General features: G+C 50.6%; 1 protein-coding gene across 7 annotated transcripts in view; it reads left to right on the top strand.

Moving 5' to 3' along the window:
• IL4R (interleukin 4 receptor) overlaps nt 1–13,712 on the top strand; it is a 54,549-nt gene extending 40,837 nt beyond the window's left edge. For all 7 annotated transcript variants that reach the window (XM_024233513.2, XM_024233511.3, XM_054533680.2 and 4 more), the window contains exons 6-10: nt 1,508–1,664; nt 4,766–4,865; nt 7,849–7,927; nt 9,700–9,749; nt 11,184–13,712. In XM_024233513.2, the coding sequence (XP_024089281.1) occupies nt 1,508–1,664; nt 4,766–4,865; nt 7,849–7,927; nt 9,700–9,749; nt 11,184–12,765 (1,968 nt within the window). In that variant the 3' untranslated portion in view covers nt 12,766–13,712. The remainder of the gene's footprint in view (nt 1–1,507; nt 1,665–4,765; nt 4,866–7,848; nt 7,928–9,699; nt 9,750–11,183) is intronic.
• The last annotated feature ends 3,898 nt before the right edge of the window (nt 13,713–17,610 follow it).

Genomic DNA, 17,610 nt, shown 5'->3' on the forward strand with positions numbered 1-17,610 from the left:
GAGTCTCGTGAGGCTATAATCAAGTTGTGGGCTGGGGCTGCAGTTTCATCTGAGGCTCAACTGGGGAAGGGTTACTTCTAAGCTCGTATGATATTGGTGACATTCAGTTCCTGGCAGGCTGTTGAACTGAGAGCCTCAGTTTCGTGCTGGCTGTTGGTTGTAGTTAAGCCTGAATTCCTTACCATGTGCCCTTTGCAAAGCCATCAAGGCAGAGAGACTTGCCTAGCAAGTAGGATATTACAGTCTTCTGTAATATAATCACATCCATGAAATCCTCTATATATCCCATCACCTTTACCATATTCTATGGGTTAGAAACAAGTAGCAGGTCCTGCCCACACTCGAGAAGACCAGATGACACAAAGATGTGATTCAAAGTGGGGATCATGGGGGCCATCTTAGGTTTGTCTGCAGTGATCACTGTGCCATCTCTCTCTCTCTCTCTCTTTTTTTTTTTTTTTTTTTGAGACAAAGTCTCGCTCTGTCACCCAGGCTGGAGTGCAGTGGCATGATCTTGGCTTACCTCAATCTCTGCCTCCCAGGTTCAAATGATTCTTCTGCCTCAGCCTCCTGAGTAGCTGGGATTACAGGTGCCCGCCACCACACCCAGCTAATTTTTGTATTTTTAGTAGAGACAGGGTTTCACCATGTTGGCCAGGCTGGTCTTGAACTCCTCACCTCAAGTGATCCACCCACTTCGGCCTCCCAAAGTGCTGGGATTACAGGCGTGAGTCACCATGCCCGGCCCCATCTCTCTTTAAAAGACAAACAAACAAACAAACAAAAAAACATAAAAAGAAGCAGAGAACACGTAGACATCTGCATCTTCCCTTGTTTACTTAACAATAGATCTTGGAGGTCACTTCTCAGTGGAGGCTAGGTTGGGCAGAGCATTGGATTCTAGGCCAGTGAGTTTGGACTTGACCGTGGAGACACTAGGGAGCCCATGAAGGACAGAGAGAGATGCCTTGGCCCTGCCAGTCCTTTAGAAAGATCACCCCAGTGCTTTTTGTATACCAAACCCTATTTGAAATACTTACCTATATCAACCCATTTCCTTATCACCACAACCCTGTGGGAAGGGAGATAGGCACTTTTATTATCTTCATTTTGCAGATGAGGATATTGAGGTCCAGAGAGGTTATGTCACTTACTTAAGGTCACACAGCCAGGCCACACAGTCACTTACTTAAGGTCACACAGTGGTAGTAGGGACTCTTACGCTTGTTTTACAGATGAGATTGAATTATCTTACGAAAACTCAGAAAGGTTAAACAACTTGCCTAAGTAACATACGGCTAATTAGTCGACGAGCCTGACCCGTGTTGCTCTAGCCTGGTCACAGTTACAGAGGTGGCAAGCAATGGCCTAAACAGGATGAACAACCAAATACCCAGGCTGGTGGCTCTCAAACATGGTGGGGGGTCAGCCAAGGACAGCAACCAGGGTGGGCACTGGTGCCCCTCGCCCCCGGCTGGTACACTAACATCTCCCTTTTCTCTACCAGTTCAGAATCTATAACGTGACCTACCTAGAACCCTCCCTCCGCATCGCAGCCAGCACCCTGAAGTCTGGGATTTCCTACAGGGCACGGGTGAGGGCCTGGGCTCGGTGGTATAACACCACCTGGAGTGAGTGGAGCCCCAGCACCAAGTGGCACAACTGTGAGTATCAGGAGGCCTAAGCAATGCTAATCTCCACTCTCCATTCTTCGCCTGTGGCCAGACGCTTCCCCTGGCTGAGTCTCTGGGTTTTTATATCATAGGATGCCTCTAATGGCAAATAATGAAATTACCACCTGCCATGGTGTATCTGTCAGGTAGGCAGGCTAGGCTGCAGTAACAAACAAGCCCACAATTTCCATGGCTTAACACTATAGGAATATATTTCTTGCTCACATAACAAGCTAACATGAATGTTGCTGGTTTGTAGGTGGTTTCCCTCCCTGTAGAAATCTGGGGAGTGAGGTTCTTTCCGTCTTGTGGTGCCATCATTCTCCAGGACAAAGATTCTTAACTGTTTTTGTGTCCTGGTTTCCTTTGGCAGCCGGGTGAAGCCTATGGACCTCATTTCAGAATATTTTTAAATACATAAAATCCCAGCCTGGGCAATATAGTGAGACCCCCATCTGTACAAAAATTAGCCAGGCATGGTGGCATGCACCTGTAGTCCCAGGTACCGGGAAGGTTGAGGTGGGAGGATCGCTTGAGCCCAGGAGTTTGAGGCTGCAGTGAGCCGTGATCGTACCACTTAACTCCCACCTGGGTGACAGAGCAAGAGCCCATCTCTAAAAATAAATAAATACAATGAAATAAAATAAAATAAATAGAACTACAGAGGAAACTAATTGTATTGAAATGCAGTTATAAAACATTTAAACACATTTTAAATCTAGAGATATATGTGCTTCTTTATTAAGATATATAAATAATAAGTTCTGGGGTAGATCTCATAAATACTGTAATTTCAAAGTAGATAAGCATAAATAATACTTTATGATACTGAAATTGTGATGTGATATGAGAACAGCTGTGAGTTTTGCTGGGGACAGGATCACTGACGCTGTCATTACTGGGGTCTCTTCCCTCCATTCCTTTTTAACAATTTAATTTTATTTTATTTTTAAAATTTTAAAATAAATAGAGACAGGGTATCACTATGTTGCCCAGGCTGCTCTTGACCTCCTGGGCTCCAGTGATCTTCCATCTTGGCTTCCCAAAGTGCTGGGATTACAGGTGGGAGCCAGTGTTCCTGGCCCCTTCCTCCATTCTTAATGGAAGGAGATGCTAGTTGTGAGAGGTTAGGGAAAGTAAAGATGTAATTTCTTTCCCATCCAAGTTCTCAGACCCCTGAATTCTACCTGCAGCCACGTTGGTCCATCAACCCCAGGTGAAGAATCCCTGCTCTAGGGCCCCACCATTGTCTGTATCCAGCCAGCAGAAGAGGCGTGATGGTGTGGAGATCACATCTGCTTCTTGAAAGCAAGCAGCCCGGAAGTGGGCCGCATCACTTCCTCTCAAATTCTATTGGTGAAGATGGTCACATGACTACACATAGCCACAAAGGAGGCTGGGAACTTTCTCACTTGGAACCTACATCCCAGAAACAACTCTTTTCAGTGAAGTATCCCTCAGGTCTTTTGCAGTAGAAATATTGATTATCTCACATAAAATGAAGTCTTACAAATGGACCTACTGGGGTTTGTACAGCAGCCAAGTGATATCTCTTCCCTTCTGCCATCTTCCCTTCTGCCATCCTTCACACGGTGGCATTTTATCCTTAGACTTGCCACCCATGCGCTCAGGTTGGCTGTTGCACACTGCCTTACATAAAGCAGGAAGGAAAGGAAAGGCTGCTACGAGAGAGTGTACCTTGTGCGTCTCTCTTTTTTAATCAGGAAGCAAACATCTTTCTAGAAGCTTCCCTAGCAAAATTCCCCTTACTTCTCATTGGCCAAGACTGTTACATGTTACTGGTTCCTGTTATTACTTGCTCATTGCAAGGAAGACTGGGAACTCAAATGCCTGGAAAAGGGAACAGAATAATCGTGATTGGCCCAAGCCTTAGGGTGGGCATGGCTCCCTGACAAGGGAGAGAGGAAAAAGCTGTTGAGTGAAGAAGACTGCTTCAGTTTCCCCATCTGTATAATGGGAGGAGTAAGGGCTTTTGTGAAAACTCAATGAAAGAAGATTCTTCAACGTGGTGGGTGCAGTGGCGGCTGGCAGTACCCTGACCCTGCCACTGCACAGCCCTCTCAGCATTGCTCATCCTGCACTGTGGATATCAGTTGAGCCACGTGTCTCCCGCCCTGGGCTGTGAGCTCCATAGGCAGGGTCTCCATGGCTGTATCTCCAGAACCCAGCACAGAACCAGGTGCTTGGGAAAGTTTTGAATTGATTCTCATCTGCCATTGGCCTGGGGAAGGGAAATAGCTTGTATGAAACAGATAACAATGTGTGGGACCCTCATTCATTATTTCAGCAAATACTTGCTGAGCTCCTCCTACATGGCTAGCCCTGTGCTAGATACTGGGGAATCAGCGACGAACAAAGCAGATAGAAATCCCCACTCTTGTGGAGGTGACATTCTGGAGAGGAGAGACAAAAAGCAAACATATAAAGAAAGAAAGAAATCACATGGATCTGGATGACACTGAGTGCTGGGAAGAAAATAAAAGCAGAGGAAGGGGATGGAGCAATGGGAGGGCAATGGTAGGGAGGGTGTCGGGGAAAGCTTTTTGGAGAATGTGACGATGCAGGTGAACAGGAGGAGTCAATCATGTTGAGATGATGGCAGCTAATGGTATGGACAGGCCACTCTGTTCTGATGCATTATCTATTGATTTATCGTGTAATCGTTGCAACAGCCCTGTACGATAAGTTCTGTCATTAACCCCATAGTACAGATGAGGATGCTGAGGCACAGAGAAGGTAAGGGACTTGTCCTGTGTCACACAGCAAGGAGCCATCCGGCTCCTAAGTCGGTGCATTTGACTTCTGTGCTTCCGGAAAGAAAGAGCAGCAAGTTCAAGATCTGGAGGTGGCACTGAGCTTTGGAGGAACAGGGGGCAATGAGGTGGCCGGTGTGACGAGGACTCAATGTGCAAGAGGGAGAGTGGGGGGGAGATGAGGTGGAGGGGTGGTCGGCGGTCAGATCATGGAGGGTGTCGGAGGAGGGTCCTGACCCTGGGTCTTCAGTCTTGGGAAGTGGAGCCCAGGCTGTACCATGGCTGACCTCAGCTCATGGCTTCCCCTCCCACTTCCAGCCTACAGGGAGCCCTTCGAGCAGCACCTCCTGCTGGGCGTCAGCATTTCCTGCCTTGTCATCCTGGCCGTCTGCGTGTTGTGCTATGTCAGCATCACCAAGTGAGTCCTGGGCCCAGTGCCACCGAGCAGTCCCTCTGGAGTGCAGGGTGGCAGGGACTTGCCCCTCCAATCTGCCCCTTTGCAGTCCTCTCATTCAATAATACATATTTATTGAGCAGCTACTACACACCTTGAGAGTAGAGCTGAGAACATATCGACAAGGACCCCACTTTTTTCTTTTTTGAGACAGAGTCTCACTCTGTCACCCAGGCTGGAGTGTAGTGGCACGATCTTGGCTAACAGTAACCTCCGCCTCCCAGGTTCAAGCAATTCTTCTGCCTCATCCTCCAGAGTAGCTGGGATTACAGGCGCACGCCACCGTGCCCGGCTAATTTTTTGTATTTTTAGTAGAGACGGGGTTTCACCATGTTGGTCAGGCTGGTCTCAAACTCCTGACCTTGTGATCTGCCTGCCTCAGCCTCCCAAAGTGCTGGGATTACAGGCGTGAGCCACCGCACCCAACCAGGACTCCACATTTCTAAACCTGGCATCCTACTGGGGAGACAGAAAATACATATCAATCACAAACAGGTGGTTTTCCATAGTGACCCACTCTCTGAATGCACTAGACCAGGGTGGAGGCCAGAGATCTTCTGGGGTGCTTTTTGCGCGGGGGACCAGGATAAGGCTCTCCAAGGAGGGAAAATTTGAGGGGGGCCCTGACTGGGGAGAATGAGCTGGCCAGGATAAGCAAGATGGAGTCATCCCACATCCTCTTACAACACTGGGTGCCTGGGCAACTGGGGGCATTTGGGGGCATGTGGTAGGAGCCAGAGGAATTTGTGACGATTGCCCTGATGGAGTCAGGAGACCTGGGTTTGAATCCTGGCCTTGGAGCTTGGTAGCTGGTGGCTGACAAGCTGCTGAAACCCCTGAGCCTGGGGTTCCTGCTTTGCAGATTGAGAGTGATGGTGAGAACATATTTCATCAGCCAGCATAGGCCGAATCACAGTAAAGGCTGAGGGAGGAGACGAGTGGCGAGTGGCTGGGAGGTGGTGGAAGGAGCCTTGTTTCCAGAGAGCTCTTCCCAGCCCTTGGAATCATGGTGTCTCAGAGCCTTGGTCCTCCCATCTCTGAAATGGGACTAGCAAGCTCAACCTCACTAAGTCAGGATTAGAGGTGGCTAAGGATTATTAACATGATTGATGAAAGTGCCCACTCTTGGCCCAGCACACACTAGGTAGGCAGGGAATGCAAATTCCCCTCCATATCTTGTCACTGATGCCTCCAAACAACCTTGAGCTGATCGCCTGGCTCTGAGCCTCAGTTTCCCCATCACCTGTACCTCTTCCCACTCCCCATCACCATATCCCAGCATGCCAGCCTCTTTGCTGTTCTTTGTCTTTAGCTTCTTGTTTCATTCTGTTTTTTAGACAGGGTCTCACTCTGTTACCCAGGCTGGAGTGCAGTGGCGCGGTTACTGCTCACTGCAGCCTCCAATTCCTGGGCTAAAGTGATCCTCCCATTTCAACTTCCAGAGTAGCTGGGACAACAGGCGTGTGCCACCACGCCTGGCTAATTTTCTTATTTTAATTTAATTTAATTTTATTTTTTGAGACAGAGTGGAGTCTTAAAGACCAAGCTGGAGTGCAGTGGTGCGATCTCGACTCACTGTAACCTCTGCCTCCCAGGTTCAAGCGATTCTCCTGCCTTAGCCTCCCGACTAGCTGGGATTACAGGCGTGTGCCACTACACCCAGCTAATTTTTGTATTTTTAGTGGAGATGGGGTTTCACCATGTTGGCCAGGATGGTCTTGAACTCCTGACCTCAAGTGATGCACCCACCTCGGCCTCCCAAGGTGCTGGGATTACAGGCATGAGCCACTGTGCCTGGCCAATTTTCTTACATTTTGTAGAGACTGGCTGTCACTTATATAGCCCAGGCTGGTCTTGAACTTCTACCCCTTTATCTTTATTCATGGCACTTATTGCCACGAATGAATGACCTCATATAAGCATTTCTTTCTTTTTTTTTTTTTTTTTTGAGATGGAGTCTCACTTTGTCCCCCAGCTGGAGTGCAGTGGCGCGATCTCGGCTCACTGCAACGTCCGCCTTCCGGGTTCAAGCGATTCTCCTGCCTCAGCCTCCTGAGTAGCTGGGATTACAGGCGCCTGCCACCACGCCTGGCTAAGTTTTGCATTTTTAGTAGAGACGGTGTTTCACCATATTGACCAGGCTGGTCTCGAACTTCTGACCTCAGGTGATACACCTGCCTTGGCCTCCCAAAGTGCTGGGATTACAGGTGTGAGCCACCATGCCCGGCCTCATATAAGCATTTCTGTCTCCATTTATCATCCATCTGCCCCTCTTGAAGGTCAGTTTCACCAAGGCAGGCATCTTTGTCTCATTCACTGTTGTGGCCTCAGGGCCAGGCACAGTGAGTCAAACATAGAAGGTGCTCAATAAATATGTGTTGACTGAAACCATGGGCAGAGGCTAATTCAGAAGTGGTCTGAGGACTTTACCTCCCAGTGATGGTGCACCATGGCCCCAGGCAGGCCAGGAAGAGAGAAGGGTTGTATTTCTCCATAGGTCCCCCAGCTTCCCAGGCCATCCCAGGCCACTCCCTGGTCATTTGCCCTCAACTGCTCTGAAAAAGGGATTGTTGAGGGGAACCTAGAATCCTCTCTCTGCAGTTTGAGTCTTTCCTAATCCCCTGGGGTCTCATTCCCACTGAGGACACAGGTGGCCTCATCAGGAACTCTGCTCTGGGTAACAGAATGCGGGAGTGCGAACCTGGCTCTGCCACCTACCAGCTGTCACTCCACCTCCTTGGGCCTCACTCTCCTCATCTGTAGAATAGGGTTAGCAGTAGAATCCATGTCACCAGGTTAGAGTGAGGAGTCAGTGGTTTGACCTCCAGAAACTAATCAGCCTGATCTCTGACGCCAAATAAGTATTGGTGATAACGACCACTTTTATGGGAGGAGCGTTCACCTGTCAATAATTCAGAGATCAACACCTTTTCCTTTTGTTTTTCAGGATTAAGAAAGAATGGTGGGATCAGATTCCCAACCCAGCCCGCAGCCGCCTCGTGGCTATAATAATCCAGGATGCTCCGGTAGGAGTAGGCGTGGATGAGGATATGTGGGACTGTGTACATGAAGAAGTGTGGTTCAGAACACCTGGGCTGTTAAGGACCTTCACTGGCTTCTGGAATGGCAAATATACAGTCAGGAGGGTTGCAGGGGAGACAGGCAGAAGCTGAATGAGGTCTTTAGCAGACCAGAGGCTTTCCCGCCCTTCCCCTTGGCAATCCCAGCCTGGGGTGGGCTTCTCTGGGGTTGGTTTCCTGTTTTTTTCCCTCCCCTTGGGAGAATGACCCTTGGGTCATCATCACTGTGTCATTCCCTGGGGAGGTGCCAGTACCAGAGCTAGAGGCCAGAAGGAGAGGAGGAAGGAGAGGGTGACAGGCTTTCTGTGTCTTCTTCTTAAGCATAGGAAACTGCCCCCGAAGCACCAGCAAATCCCTTCCGGGTTCTCATTGGCCTGAAATGTATCCCACCCCTAAGCCAGGGGTGGAGTCAGCTTCCCCAAGGCAATGGTCCTGTGGGTGAGTGGGTGGGGTTTGCCTGAGCAAGATGAGAGTTCTCTAGGAAGGAGAAAGGGGGGATATAGGTCCTGTCTAGAAGAGAAGGTCTGAGGGTCCTTGCTTTTCCAGGGACTCTGGAATCTAGTGGTGTTGGCTTTGAATCCTGACTCTGCCACTCACTGGCAGTGTGGACTTGAGCAAGTTGCTTAATTCTCTGAGCCTCAGTTTCCTCTTGTGGATTATAACAGTGTTTACCTGGTAGGGCAGATATTGGAATTTATTGAGACAATACATATAAAGTGCATATTCCAGCCTCCTGCAAATACCGAGTGCCATTTATGTATCAGTTAGCGTTTGCTGTGTAACAAATGACCCCGAAATGTAGAGGGTTACAACAACTTTATTTAGCTCATGCTTCTGCAGGCTGGCATTTGGGGCTGGGCTCAGCAGTGAGGGTGGTGGGGGAGGCTGGGCTGGGCTGGGCTGGGCAGATCTGGATTGAGCTGACCCGTCCCTGTAGCCTCCCTCCGTGTCTGACAGTTGGCTTTTTTTTTTTTTTTTTTCTTTTTCTGAGACGGAGTTTTGCTCTTATTGCCCAGGAGTGCAATTGCGTGATCTCGGCTCACTGCAACCTCTGCCTCCTGGGTTCAAGCAATTCTCTTGCCTCAGCCTCCCGAGTAGCTGGGATTACAGGCATGTGCCACCACGCCAGGCTAATTTTGTATTTTTAATAGAGACGGGGTTTCTTCATGTTGGTCAGGCTAGTCTGGAACTCCTGATATCAGGTGATCCACCCACCTCGGCCTCCCAAAGTGCTGGGATTACAGGCGTGAGCCACTGCACCCAGCCTAGTTGGCTGACTTTTACCTGGGACAGTGCAGGTGCCTGAGCCATGTGTCTCCCACTTTCCAGCAGGCCGGCCCAGGCTTGTTCACAGAGTGGCTCCGTTTTCAAGGGTGGGAAGTCCCAAGGCTTCTTGAGGCCTAGGCGCAGCACTGGCATGATATCACTTCCATCACATTCTATGGGCCCAAGCAAGTCCCAGGGCCAGGGTAGATTCAAGGGATGGGAGGAGATTCAGAGCACTCCTCTGTGGCCACTTTTGCCATTGACCACAGTCCCTGTAAATATTAGGACAATGTCATTAATTCCCAGGAATCTGAGGCTCAGAAAGCGTAAGTGACCTGTTGGACTTCTGATCTGTGTGATGTCGAGGCTTGCACCCCTTCCTGAGCATTGCCGTACTCCAGGCCGGGCTGCACGGCCACTCTGCTCTTTCATTGGCTGTCTCTATATTTTAGGTGTCACAGTGGGAGAAGCGGTCCCGAGGCCAGGAACCAGCCAAGTGCCCGTATGTATCTGAACTTAGGTCACAGCCTGCATGCATTGGGAAGGTGATAGAATTGGAGAGGCAGGCCCCTATCTCCATGTCTGCCTTCTCTTCCCCGCATTCGGTAATTGCCGTGTGACATTAGCCTTCAAGGGACGGCAGGTGGAGGGGTGTTCTGGAAACGTGGACTGCTGGCCAAGCCCCCTGAGTTTCACTGGTGTGTCAGGTACATGGTGACGCCCCTTGGGAGTGCTGTTATAGTTAACAACCAGAGCAGCCGTGCCTGTTGTTAAAATCTTGACCTAATTGTATACTTGTCGGCAAATAGCCACTATCCTGAACACTCCCCTCCTTTCTTTTTTAATATACAGGATCTCACTCTGTGGCCCAGGCTGGTGTGCAGTGGTGTGATCATAGCTCACTGCAGCTTCAAACTCCTGAGTTCAGGTGATCCTCCCACCTTAGCCTCCTGAGTAGCTGATACTACAGACGTGCATTACCACGCCTGGCTATTTTAAAAGGTTTTTGCGTGTAATTCTAGCTACTCACCAGGCTGAGGCATGAGAATCACTTGAACCCGGGAGGCAGAGGTTGCAGTGAGCGCAGATTGTGCCACTGCACTCCAGCCTGGGTGGCAGAGTGAGACTCTTGTCTCAAAAAGATAATTAATACAAAAAAAAGATTTTGTAAAGACAAGCTCTCGCTGTATTGCCCCGCCACTGTGACCTCCTTAGCTTCTTCCCTGGGGCCTGCTGGAACTTTCCATACTCCAGAAACTAAAGGGGTCCAGGACCCTGCTTCAACCCTAGGATCCCGCATCCTTTTTTTTTTTCTTTGGACACAGGGTCTTGCTGTGTCCCTCAGGCTGGAGTGCAGTGATTCACTGCAGCCTCAAACTCGTGGGCTTAAGTGATTCTCTGGCCTCAGCCTCCTAAGTAGCTGGGACTACAGTCTTACACCAACATGCCCAGCTAATTTTCCTTTTTTTTAATTCTTGTAGAGATGTTTGAGACAGCCTGGGCTCTGTTGCCCAGGCTGTTCTCAGACTTCTGAGCTCAAGCGATCCTCCCTCCTCAGCCTCCTAAAGTGCTGGGATTACAGGCATGAGCCACCACACCCGGCTTCCATATCCTTTCTAATTGGTCATGGCTTGGGATAATGGTGTTGTTTTTAATTATCATCATCTATAAAGACTTTTTCTTGTTCAACATATCTGAGCTTGTATTTGGTGCCCAGGACATGTGCTGGGTTCCCGAAATCCCAAAGACACAGACCCTACCCTCAGGGATTTCCCATTCTAGCAACATAGACTGATCAATTACTGATTATAACATTAGAAGGCATGTCTGCAGTAGACAGCCATCAGGACACGGTGATTTCAGGCTGGGCTTTGAAGAATGAATAGGAGTTTTTCAAGTGTCGAAACTGAGCCCTGACCAAACTTTGCTTTTGCAGACACTGGAAGAATTGTCTTACCAAGCTCTTGCCCTGTTTTCTGGAGCACAACATGAAACGGGATGAGGATCCCCACAAGGCTGCCAAAGAGATGCCTTTCCAGGGCTCTGGAAAATCAGCATGGTGCCCGGTGGAGATCAGCAAGACAGTCCTCTGGCCAGAGAGCATCAGCGTGGTGCGATGCGTGGAGTTGTTTGAGGCCCCGGTGGAGTGTGAGGAGGAGGAGGAGGAGGTAGAGGAAGAAAAAGGGAGCTTCTGTGCATCGCCTGAGAGCAGCAGGGATGACTTCCAGGAGGGAAGGGAGGGCATTGTGGCCCGGCTAACAGAGAGCTTGTTCCTGGACCTGCTCGGAGGGGAGAATGGGGGCTTTTGCCAGCAGGACATGGGGGAGTCGTGCCTTCTTCCATCTTCAGGAAGTACGAGTGCTCACATGCCCTGGGATGAGTTCCCAAGTGCAGGGCCCAAGAAGGCACCTCCCTGGGGCAAGGAGCAGCCTCTTCACCTGGAGCCGAGTCCTCCTGCCAGCCCGACCCAGAGTCCAGACAACCTGACTTGCACAGAGACACCCCTCGTCATCGCAGACAACCCCGCTTACCGCAGCTTCAGCAACTCCCTGAGCCAGTCACCGTGTCCCAGAGAGCTGGGTCCAGACCCACTGCTGGCCAGACACCTGGAGGAAGTGGAACCCGAGATGCCCTGTGTCCCCCAGCTCTCTGAGCCAACCACTGTGCCCCAACCTGAGCCAGAAACCTGGGAGCAGATCCTCCGCCGAAATGTCCTCCAGCACGGGGCGGCTGCAGCCCCCATCTCGGCCCCCACCAGTGGCTATCGGGAGTTTGTACATGCGGTGGAGCAGGGTGGCACCCAGGCCAGTGTGGTGGTGGGCTTGGGTCCCCCAGGAGAGGCTGGGTACAAGGCCTTCTCAAGCCTGCTTGCCAGCAGTGCCGTGTCCCCGGAGAAATGCGGGTTTGGGGCTAGCAGTGGGGAAGAGGGGTATAAGCCTTTCCAAGACCTCATTCCTGGCTGCCCTGGGGACCCTGCCCCAGTCCCTGTCCCCTTGTTCACCTTTGGACTGGACAGGGAGCCACCTCGCAGCCCGCAGAGCTCACATCTCCCAAGCAGCTCCCCAGAGCACCTGGGTCTGGAGCCAGGGGAAAAGGTAGAGGACGTGCCGAAGCCCCCACTTCCCCAGGAGCAGGCCACAGACCCCCTTGGGGACAGCCTGGGCAGTGGTATTGTCTACTCAGCCCTCACCTGCCACCTGTGCGGCCACCTGAAGCAGTGTCATGGCCAGGAGGATGATGGCCAGACCCCTGTCGTGGCCAGTCCCTGCTGTGGCTGCTGCTGTGGAGACAGGTCCTCGCCCCCTACAACCCCCCTGAGGGCCCCAGACCCCTCTCCAGGTGGGGTTCCACTGGAGGCCAGCCTGTGTCCGGCCTCCCTGGCACCCTCGGGCATCTCAGAGAAGAGTAAATCCTCATCGTCCTTCCATCTTGCCCCTGGCAATGCTCAGAGCTCAAGCCCGACCCCCAAAATCGTGAACTTTGTCTCCGTGGGACCCACATACATGAGGGTCTCTTAGGTGCATGTCCTCTTGTTGCTGAGTCTGCAGATGAGGACTAGGGCTTATCCATGCCTGGGAAATGCCACCTCCTGGAAGGCAGCCAGGCTGGCGGATTTCCAAAAGACTTGAAGAACTGTGGTATGAAGGTGATTGGCCCCACTGACGTTGGCCTAACACTGGGCTGCAGCGACTGGACCCCGCCCAGCATTGGGCTGGGCTTGCCACATCCCATGAGAGTAGAGGGCACTGGGTCGCCGTGCCCCACGGCAGGCCCCTGCAGGAAAACTGAGGCCCTTGGGCACCTCAACTTGTGAACGAGTTGTTGGCTGCTCCCTCCACAGCTTCTGCAGCAGACTGTCCCTGTTGTACCTGCCCAAGGCATGTTTTGCCCACCAGATCACCATGGCCCACGTAGAGGCCCACGTGCCTCTGTCTTCTAGAGCTAGAAGCCAAGCCTAGAAACTAACACAGCCATCAGGGAATGACTTGGTGGCCTTGGGAAATCGATGAGAAATTGAACTTCAGGGAGGGTGGTCATTGTCTAGAGGTGCTCATTCATTTAACAGAGCTTCCTTAGGTTGATGCTGGAGGCAGAATCCCGGCTGTCAAGGGGTGTTCAGTTAAGGGGAGCAACAGAGGACACGAAAAATTGCTATGACTAAAGCAGGGACAATTTGCTGCCAAACACCCATGCCCAGCTGTATGGCTGGGGGCTCCTCATATGCATGGAACCCCCAGAATAAATATGCTCAGCCACCCTGTGGGCCAGGCAATCCAGACAGCAGGCATAAGGCACCAGTTACCCTGCACGTTGGCCCAGACCTCAGGTGCTAGGGAAGGCGGGGACCTTGGGTTGAGTAATGCTCGTCTGTGTGTTTTAGTTTCATCAATTGTTATCTGTTTGCTGAGGAGAGTGGAACAGAAGGGGTGGAGTTTTGTATAAATAAAGTTTCTTTGTCTCTTTATTTTTTATGTGTTAACCAAACATCCCTCCAGACACTGCTGTGAGTGTTGTGTCTCTGTTAACTCCTGGAATTCACCCATCCAGAGGAACCAGGATGCAAGAGGTTAAGAAACTTGCCACCTGGGTTTGGGTTCCCCAGACAAGGATTCAAATAGTTGATTTAGGAAATAATCCCAGGAAACCCTGCTAAGGTAGTGGGAAACTGAGGCAGGGAAGGACACGAACCAAGAAAGTGTTACCTGAAAGGGGTCCAGATGCAGACCCCAAAAGAGGGTTCTTGGATCTCATGCAAGAAAATTCAGAGCGAGTCCATTGAGTCAGTGAAAGCAAGTTTATGAGGAAAGTAAAGGAATAAAAGAATGGCTACTCCGTAGACAGAGCAACCCCGAGGGTTGCTGGCTGCCTATTTTTATGATTATTTCTTAATTATATTCCAAACAAGGGGTGGATTATTCATGCCTCCCCATTTTAGACCATATAGGGTAACTTCCTGATGTTGCCATGGCATTTGTAAACTGTCATGGCGCTGCTGGGAGTGTAGCAGTGAGGACAACCAGAGGTCACTCTTGTTGCCATCTTGGTTTTGGTGGGTTAGAGCCATCTTCTTTACTGCAACCTGTTTTATCAGCAAGGTCTTTATGACCTGTATCTGTGATGACCTATCTCATTCTATGACTAAGAATGCCTTAACCTCCCAGGAATGCAGCCCAGTAGGTCTCAGCCTCATATTACCCAGCCCCTCTTCAAGATGGAGTTGCTCCAGTTTAAATAAACCTCTGACAAAAGGGTGAGTTATCCAACAGATTACCAGCATGAGAAACTGACGCTTACCTGCTGGGGATCTCTGGAAGACCATGCATGGCACATGCCCAGTTATGCCTGCAAAGGAGAGGGAGCTGGGGTATTTGTCCACCAGCTCCCATCTGTCATTGGCTGAGAGCTGCTTCCAGAAGCATTAATTCTCCAGCACTTCCAGCTACTCCAGGAAAAAAAAAAATTCTTGAACTGAGAGTTGGAGGTGTTGAGAGACTCTGGCACACCAAGGAGACATGGACAGGACACCAACAGTGGCTGATACACTGCCAAGGTCACACAGCTAGTTAGCAACAGATCTATAGTGGAATCCAGACAGTGTATCCATCACCCAGGCTCTCTGTAGTGATCTGCACTTCACATCCCAGGCAGGCAGAGGGATGGTGTGGGCCTTAGATGGGAAGGCTGGGAACCTGAAGCTCCTATGTCTGCATCACTTTGCGTCTCTGAGTCGCTGCCCTGATTTCACGCTTGAGGGGCTTGGCCATTTTAGATTCCTTCCTGCTCTAGGAGCCTACATACTACACTGGAAATGATGGGGAGCTCTCTACCTCACATGCAGCCTGATGTTTGTTAGAAACACCTCCTTGCCCCAGGCATGATGGCTCACGGCTGTAATTCCAGCAATTTGGGAGGCTGAAGTGGGTGTATCACTTGAGGTGAAGAGTTCAAGACCAGCCTAGCTAATATGGTGAAACCCCATCTCTACCAAAAAATACAAAAATTAGCCAGGTGTGGTGGGGGGTGCCTGTAATCTCAGCTACTTGGGAGGCTGAGTTGGTAGAATTGCTTCTGCCCGGGACACAGAGGTTGTGGTGAGCTGAGATCATGCCATTGCACTCCAGCTTGGATGACAGAGTGAGACCCTGTCTCAGAAAAAAAAAAAAAAAAAACCTTGTTCTAAGCCCAAATCTATCCCTTTAGCTGCCCAAATCAGTTTACAGATGGAGAAACAGTTTTAGAGAGGAAAAGAGACTTGCCCAAAGTCACCCAGAGAATGGCAGAGCCTGAACTAGCCTTCTGGACTTCTTGCCTCCAAAAGCTCTTTATAATAAAATATAATTTTAAATAAGAATAGTTATCTGTTTAGGGCCAAGCAATATGCTAAGTGCCGTCCAGCCACTGTGTCATTTACGTCTCCAAACAGCTCTAGTTGGCAGGCTCAATGATTATCCCAATTTTACAGATAAGGAAACAGGTCCAGAGAGGTTGAGGATTAGCTTAGAACCACACAACTAGGAAATCCTGGAGCCAGGATTTGAACCCAGGTCTGACCTAAGAGCTCCCAGCTGCCCTGATATATCAGCTCATGTCATCCTGACACCTACGCAGATGTCGGCTCGAATCCACTTTGCCTGAGCATTGTCTCAGAAAAATCTAATTTAAAAATTAGGCAGCAAATAGAAAATATATTTGACTGCTAGAGATGCAATTGGACTGGGATCCCAACAAAGAATAGAGGCTGGACTCACGGTTCCCTCCCCCAGGATCTTAGGCAAAAGAAATCCAAGTTGTTGGCCTCAGCAACTATTACTGAACTGGCTGGGCTTTGGGAAGCTGCAGAGGGGTGAGAAGACCTGGTGGATCAGGTGGGCCCAACTCAGGCTGGCCCCCACCCTGCAGGAAGTAGGCAAGGTCCAGGGTCGTAGGCCCAGCGAGATGCCGGCTGCGGGAGTTTCCCGGCAGCCTCCGGGGCTGGACCAGAGGGCAGGAGGGGACGCCCCTGGGTAGCAGCGCCAGAGTGGGCTGAGTGGCCTGGGCCCCTGCAGGGGGGCTTCCAGAGATGTTGATTTTGGGGTACTCCCTCAGCCCTGCCTTTACACAGAATTTGCGGGGGATGAGGGGAGGGGGAAGGAGGGGGGAGGAAGGCAGTGAGTGCATCTGAATTTTTTTTTTTTTTTTTACAAAAAGTGGCTTATTGCATTTTTCTGATTACTCTATCAGCACGTGCAGACCTTTTCCTATTCAGAGAAAGCCTGAAGGTATAAAGAGGAAAGTGAAGAAAAACCACCGGAAATCCCATCCCCGCCCCAGCATCTGGCCCTGTGTGGGCGATCACGAAATGAGCGCTTGTTTTTGAAGGCGTAGTATCTCCGTGAACATCCGGTTGAACAACCTTTCTGACTTTATTTTTCCCACGAAAGTTATTAATTAAAAAACAAAAAGCAAAACACCAAAAAACCAAAAAACCCAGCAAGTGTTTGAGCTCCCACCACGAGGGAGGCCTGACGTCACTGGATCCTCCCGGCAGCCGATGAGGCTGCGTGGGACTTGCCCACGACGTGCTGTTACCGAGTGGCATAGCCGGGCTTCGAACCAGAGTCCTAACTAACCGCCCTGTATATACCATGGGCTCATCATCTACCCTAGTTCCAGCTCAGAACAGAGACTCAGAGGAACAAGGGCTCTGCGCTCACCCTGCCCGGTTAGGTCCAGCCTTTCCAATTCCAAGCTGTGTGACCGTGGGAAAAGTGTTTGCCCACTCTGGGCTTAAATTTCCTCCTTGGTAAAAGGCACACAAGAGCAGTACTCTGCATGCCACAGTGGTGGGGTGAGCAGCAGATGACGTGGTGGGTGGAGGCCAGGTGACACCCGGCTGCTCTCAAGCTTAACTGGCCTGTGGTGGTGGCAGGACCGTGTCAGTTCTTCCACCAAATCCCACCTGTTTCCACAACGTTTATTGACAAGTCAGGGGCACCGGCCGGGGTGGAAGGGGTGTGAAGAGGAGGTCAGCTCCCTGGTCCCTGCTGCCCTCTGGTGACCACATCAGCATCAGCGCCTACTCCATCCCAGCAGCTCCAGGTCCAGGCCGTGCCCAGAAATCTTGGCCTGGGAGATCCCCACTCGCCCCGCCCCGATCCCACCTCTCTTCCATCTCTGCATTTTCCAGAAATTCCCCCAGCACCAGACAAAAGAGACTAATGTCCATTAGATATGCTGTGTGGCACCGGGCCAGCATGTAACCTCTCTGTGCTTGATTCGTTATCTGTAAAATGGGAATCATTATAGTATCTGCCTCATGTAGCTATTGTGATAATTAAATATGTCAGTACCTGTGAGGCCCTTAGAACTATGCCTGCGGCTGG

The sequence above is a fragment of the Pongo abelii genome, chromosome 18, assembly GCF_028885655.2.
Source record: "Pongo abelii isolate AG06213 chromosome 18, NHGRI_mPonAbe1-v2.0_pri, whole genome shotgun sequence".
NCBI classification, from domain to species: domain Eukaryota; kingdom Metazoa; phylum Chordata; class Mammalia; order Primates; family Hominidae; genus Pongo; species Pongo abelii.